Below are 5,647 nucleotides of genomic sequence, written 5' to 3' on the forward strand. Positions count from 1 at the left end.
TTTTTTTCAGATTTTTACAAGGCAAATGGGGTTAAGTGCCTTGCCCATGGCCACACAGCTAGGTAATGATTAAGTGTCTGAGACCGGATTTGAACCCAGGTATTCCTGACTCCAAGGCCGGTGCTTTATCCACTACACCACCTAGCCACCCTGAACCATTTATTTTTGCTAAGAAAACTCCAAATGTGTCATAAGAGTCAGACACAACTGAAATAACTGACCAACAGAGTGCTAAAGGAAAATTTCTGTTGCATGAAAGAAAAAGACTGGAAAGGATAAGGGAAAGGATTGTTTTAGATTTATAAATATTTATTGAGCACCAATTTATACATAGATGAACATGTACCAGGCATGCAAATACAATTAATGAAATAATCCCTACACAAAAGGAGTAAGGAGTAAGGGGTAGCAAGGAGGTGCAGTGGATAGAGGACCAGACCTGAAGTATCGAGAATTTGAGTTCAAATCTGATCTCAGACACTTAATTATCTAGCTGTGTAACTTTGGGCAAGTCACTTAACTCCATTGCCTTGCCAAAAAAAAAAAAAGGAAGGGGGGGAGTAGGGAGGATTTTATTTTAGAGATGGTAGAAAACAAGGCTAATTTTTCCTTAAAATAAAAAAGGAGGGGAAAAAATTAAAAAAGGATATGGAATTTGCTAGGCAGAGGAAGAGGCAGAAGACTAGAGATGGGTCTTGCTTAAAAGTGGGGAGAAAGGATGTCATGCCTGATGAAGGTTAACCCCAGAGAAGCAATAGCAGTGTCAAAGTCAAGAGGGGGAAACTGGCCCCCCAACTGAAGCTGCCTGGGGCAGAGCCATAAGCATAGAATTTAGCCACAGCTTCATTGGGGTTTCCCTGGGCTGGATCAAACCACAACTGGATACATTTACCACTGCCCCGGCCAAAAGAGCTTGCACTAAAAGAGTGACTCCAAACATTTTCACATAGGGAGGCTGGTGTTGGGAAGTAAAATGTAAAAGGATGGCAGGCAGCCTTAACTGGGCACTCGTTAATCCCTGTAGAAAGGAAATGAAGAACATCAGCCTGACTCATGTTTATTCCTCCATAACTCTGGATCCACTTCACCACCAGCCTTCACCACCAGAGCAGCCCTCTGCCTACCTCTGGTCCTTCCTCCAAGTCTCCACTTACCTACATCTCTACTCCCTCTAACCCCAACTTTCCATGCCCAAACCACTTAATCTTGTATTTATATCAACTACATTTCCCCAAATCTCTTAGGCTTCTCCCTCACCCAGAGTCATACATTATAAACAAAAATTTGAAGAGAATGGGGGCAACATTTAGCAGAAGAAATCAGTCTCCAACTCTCTTGTCCTGGGCTCCCTCTCCAATCCTCTCCTTTGACCCTGGCCCCCCTCTCCCTATAGCTCAGGGAAAGCCTGAGACTTACCTGAAGTCCAATTCCAGCCTTTGTGCCAATTTTCTTTGCAGGTATAGGAGGTTCGGCAGTCCTCCCACCACTGGTTACAGTCCTCCTTGCACAGGGGAACATTCAAGATCCGTTCCTTTCGCCAGCTCGAGGATACCTTGTTTAGAAGATGAAACAAGAGTTTTCAAACTCTTAACACTGGCATATATCCCTGGGTAGAGACTGAGCTTACTGCTTATCAGCTGGAGGGGAGGGGAGCTTCACATATAAAGGCATAAGTCTTGTTTCTCCCTCAAGCTACCTACCGGCTGAATCCAGGGTCCTAGGTTGGGGGAGCATTCATAGAGACATGTGTCCTGGATAAAGTGCCTTCTGCAGGCTGGGGTCATCACCCCACAATGGTTAAAGTTGAAGTTGTACAGGTAAGAGGTTTCTTCATGGGCAGCAAGGCTTGTGTTTACTGTGCAGCAGGCTCTTTTCTTCCATGGGCTACACTGGAGGGGGGGAGGGGGGAAGGGAAGACACAGATCTAAGGAGCTGGGCAGAAATTCCCATTTCTCTTTTTTCCACACTTAATAGTATTTTTTTTCTAATTACAGCTAAAGATAGTTTAATATTTATTAATTAATAGCTCCAAATTTTTCTCCCTCCCCCTTCCCAAGAAAGCAAACAATCTGATGTAAACTATACTTCTACAAATTATGTTAAACATTTTATTATCAGTCCTATTTGTCTTTCCAGGATTTTCTGAAATCTACTTGCTCATCATTTCTTATAAAATAGTATTCCATGGCAATTATATAAAACAACTTGTTCAGCCATTTCCTAATTGTGGTGATCCACCCAATTTCCAATTGTTTGTCACTACCAAGAATTGCTATCAATGTTCTTATACACATTGGTCGTTTTCTCTTTTTTATGATCTCTTTATTATATAGACCTAGCAGTGGTATTTTTACCCTTTGGGCATAGTTCCAAATTGCTCTCTAGAATAGTTGAATCAATTCATAACTCTACTAACAATATATTAGTATATTAGTTTCTCATATCCCCTAGAATATTTATCAATTTCCTTTTCTGTCATATAAGCCAATTTGATAGGCGTGAAGTAGTAGTTTAGCTGTTTTAATTTGCTTTTCTCTAATCAATAATGTTTTAGAACATTTTTTCGTATGACTACAGATGTCTTCTTCATCTGAAAACTGCCTGTTCATGTTTTGACCATTTATCAATTGATGGATGACTTGGATTATTATAAACTTGACTCAGCTTTTATATATTTTAGAAATGAGCCCTTTGTCAGTAAGACTAACTGTGAAAATTGTTTTCCAGCTTTCTGCCTTCCCTCTAATCTTGGTTACACTGGTTTTATTCTATCTTGTTTGGTCATAAATTCTTCTCCTCTCCACAGATCTGACAGATAAACTATTCCTTACTCTACTAATTTGCATATAATCACTCTTTATATCCAAATCTTGTACCCATTTCAAATCTTATCTTGCAATAGGGTGTGAGATGTTGCTCTATACTTAGTTTCTACTATACTATTTTTTCAGGTAATTCTCATTTTTAAAGCACTTTACCAAATGCTTTTCACACAACCTTGGGGACCTTAAATGGTGAAAAACTGGCACAAGGTTCCACATAGAATATCAGAACTAAAATGCAAATACATGCCTTAGTCCAGGACCCTCTCTATCACATTGCCTCTCCCAAAGTCAGAACCATTAGAAATCACTTACCCTGACCCAAGTTGGTCTGAAAAATTCAGTCTGGTAAGTAGTCTTCCTATCCTTGGAATTTCTTTGATCTTTCCCTCTTCATGTTTCCTTTAATTGTTGGTATTATCTTTTACATCTGGTATGGAATACCTGGATTATTTGTGCCCCATCTATTTAAGACTGATCTGACCAGTTGAACCAACAGTGATGTCATTTTGGTCTTGCAAGAACAACCAACCAGTCGATATAAATCTTGGGTAGGAATTATCTTGTTTTCCCCCTTTGTACTCCAAACACCTAGTATCTATCAAATAAATTCTAGAGGACTAAAGGACTCAGGGTGCAGAAGAAATTTTTCTACAAGGTCAATATAAGAATATCAAGATCTTTGGGCTTTTTGTTTTGCTGTTTTTCCAGTGCTGGGATTGTGGAGAGAAATTGTTCTTTTGTTTATCTTACATGAAATTTTTTTAAGTTGTCAGGTAAAAAAATTTAAATCTTTCTCTTCAAATTTCTCAAAGAACTTTCTCTGAACTGCTCTACATTCATCTGCCTCCCCCTTTAACTTACTGATTTGTATCTCTTTTTTCTCCATTTGATGGTAAGCTATATCAAATCTTCCCCCACTATTCCCAGTGCCAAGCTCATGGATCACAATATTTGTTGAATGTAATGGTTTGAACACTTCTAGTTCTGACATTCTAGAATTCTATGAAACTTCCAGAAGTTGAAATATTTGCCTGAGATGTAGATTAGTTTCATAGTAAGAGGTTTCCTCCCTGCTTGGTACCTGGTTATGAAGCTGGTCTTCAGCACTAGGCTCGAACTTGTGGTGCTTAGCATCCATGCATACATTAAGCAGATCATTACCCTTCCGCAGTCCATATGCCATAGCTATGAGGCCCAGGAACAGCAATCCCCATCCTGGTTGAATCATGGTCTCTGGGATCTGGAACCCAAGGAAAGAGAGAAAGTCGGGAGCTTAAGGATAGGACCAGGAAGGAAATAAGGAGGGGAATGGAAAGGGAAGGAGGAAAAGTCATGGTTAAAGGTACCTCCTATTCTGGGTAGGGAGATGGGGTGGAAATTGGTAGGGAAAGACCTTGCTGGTAGTCTAGGAAAACTTAAATCTAATACCTTATAGTTATCAAAACATTTGATTTTTTTTACCAACCAAGAAACATTTTAATAATTCAAGAAATTGAATAAACCAGAAATGAATTCCCATAGAAAAAGGTCCCAGTACCAGGTGGTTTAACAAGTGAATTCTACCAAATTAGAGTATAATTAACTCCAATGTTATTTAAACTGTTAGCAAAAACAGAAAAAGATCGAACAGTTTTAAATTCTTCGACACAAATAGTTTTGATACGTAAATGTAAGGAGACAAAACAAAGAAAACTTATAGACCAATATCTCTAAAACATATTAGTACTGAAATATCAAGTAAATTACTACTACGGAAGTTACAATAACATTAAAAAGAGTGTTATAACCAATCAACATTTGTTTTTGAAGTCCATAGTTCCAAGGTTAAAAATTCCTAATTTGAGAAAGAATCTTGGGTAACTAGAATGTGTAGGGAAGTATATTAGTAAAGGGAGAAAGGGGGAGGGGAAGAGAAGAGGAAGGGAGGAGAAAAACACAGGCAAAGTAGAAGGGTGGGGGCAGGAAACCCAGATACTCAAATCCTCTGGAAAGTAGCATCTTTGACCTTTGACCAAAACTTTCTACTCTTTGGGACACTATCAAAGGCAAATGACCTAGTGTCTTCCTTTCTAACAGGAGGGCAGAAAAAAAGAGGAAAATCTTTTTTGTTTGTTTTTGTAAGGCAATGGGGTTAAATGACTTGCCCAAGGCCACACAACTAAGTAAATTAGTAAGTGTATGAGGTTGGATTTGAACTCAGATACTCCTGACTCCAGGGCCCGTGTTCTAGCCACTGCACCACCTAACCACCCCTTTTAAGGTTCTTAATTTTAGGGTTCACAATTCCTAGAACTTTTTCAACTTTCACATAAAAAATTCTGAGGTTCCTCTCAATTCTGAGAGATGGCTGGGTATTCCTCCCCACTGGATCCTACAGCTGCAATTAGAAGGTAGGATAGAGGATTTATAGCCCTGGGGTTTGTCTTCTATGGATCCAAATTTCTGGTCTAAGTGATGGTTAGTGCTGAGAAGGAGGTGGCAGAATCCCTCTTGCTTGGGAGGAAGAGAGAGAGAGAGAGAGAGAGAGAGAGAGAGAGAGAGAGAGAGAGAGAGAGAGAGTAGATTAAGATTTCCTCTGCTCAAAAAAAAAAAACCCTTTGCCTTGCAAAAACCTAAAAAAAAGGGCAAAATAACATAACAGAAAAAAATTGGATTTGACATGAAGTTGTATTCTCTGGGATTTATCATTTAAGCTATAGTTAAAATTATCTTAAAAATGATTCCACCAGGGCGGCTAGGTGGCATAGTGGATAAAGCACTGACCTTGGAGTCAGGAGTACCTGGGTTCAAATCCGGTCTCAGACACTTAATAATTACCTAGC

At 39.3% G+C, this 5,647-nt stretch overlaps 1 protein-coding gene across 1 annotated transcript; it reads right to left on the minus strand.

Annotated features, from left to right (window-relative positions):
* Positions 1–588: 588 nt before the first annotated feature.
* LOC141488979 (folate receptor alpha-like) lies at positions 589–4,059 on the minus strand. Its single transcript, XM_074189505.1, has 4 exons — positions 3,907–4,059; positions 1,701–1,889; positions 1,417–1,552; positions 589–1,018 (listed from the first exon to the last, which is right to left on the minus strand). The coding sequence occupies exons 1-4, from the start codon at positions 4,051–4,053 to the stop codon at positions 738–740; spliced, it is 753 nt and encodes a 250-aa protein (XP_074045606.1). The 5' UTR covers positions 4,054–4,059; the 3' UTR covers positions 589–737.
* Between the last annotated feature and the right edge of the window lie 1,588 nt (positions 4,060–5,647).

Source organism: Macrotis lagotis, chromosome 1 (assembly GCF_037893015.1).
Source record: "Macrotis lagotis isolate mMagLag1 chromosome 1, bilby.v1.9.chrom.fasta, whole genome shotgun sequence".
Taxonomy (NCBI): Eukaryota; Metazoa; Chordata; class Mammalia; order Peramelemorphia; family Peramelidae; genus Macrotis; species Macrotis lagotis.

What these genes read in the sequence shown, in the direction of transcription:
- LOC141488979 (XM_074189505.1), bottom strand. Translation starts at nt 4,053, where the DNA reads ATGATTCAACCAGGATGGGGATTGCTGTTCCTGGGCCTCATAGCTATG. An exon ending in TAGGACCCTGGATTCAGCCG is followed by an intron (nt 1,553 to 1,700) that starts GTAGGTAGCTTG and finishes CTTCTAAACAAG; the next exon opens with GTATCCTCGAGCTGGCGAAA. An exon ending in AGGCTGGAATTGGACTTCAG is followed by an intron (nt 1,019 to 1,416) that starts GTAAGTCTCAGG and finishes TCCTTTCTACAG; the next exon opens with GGATTAACGAGTGCCCAGTT.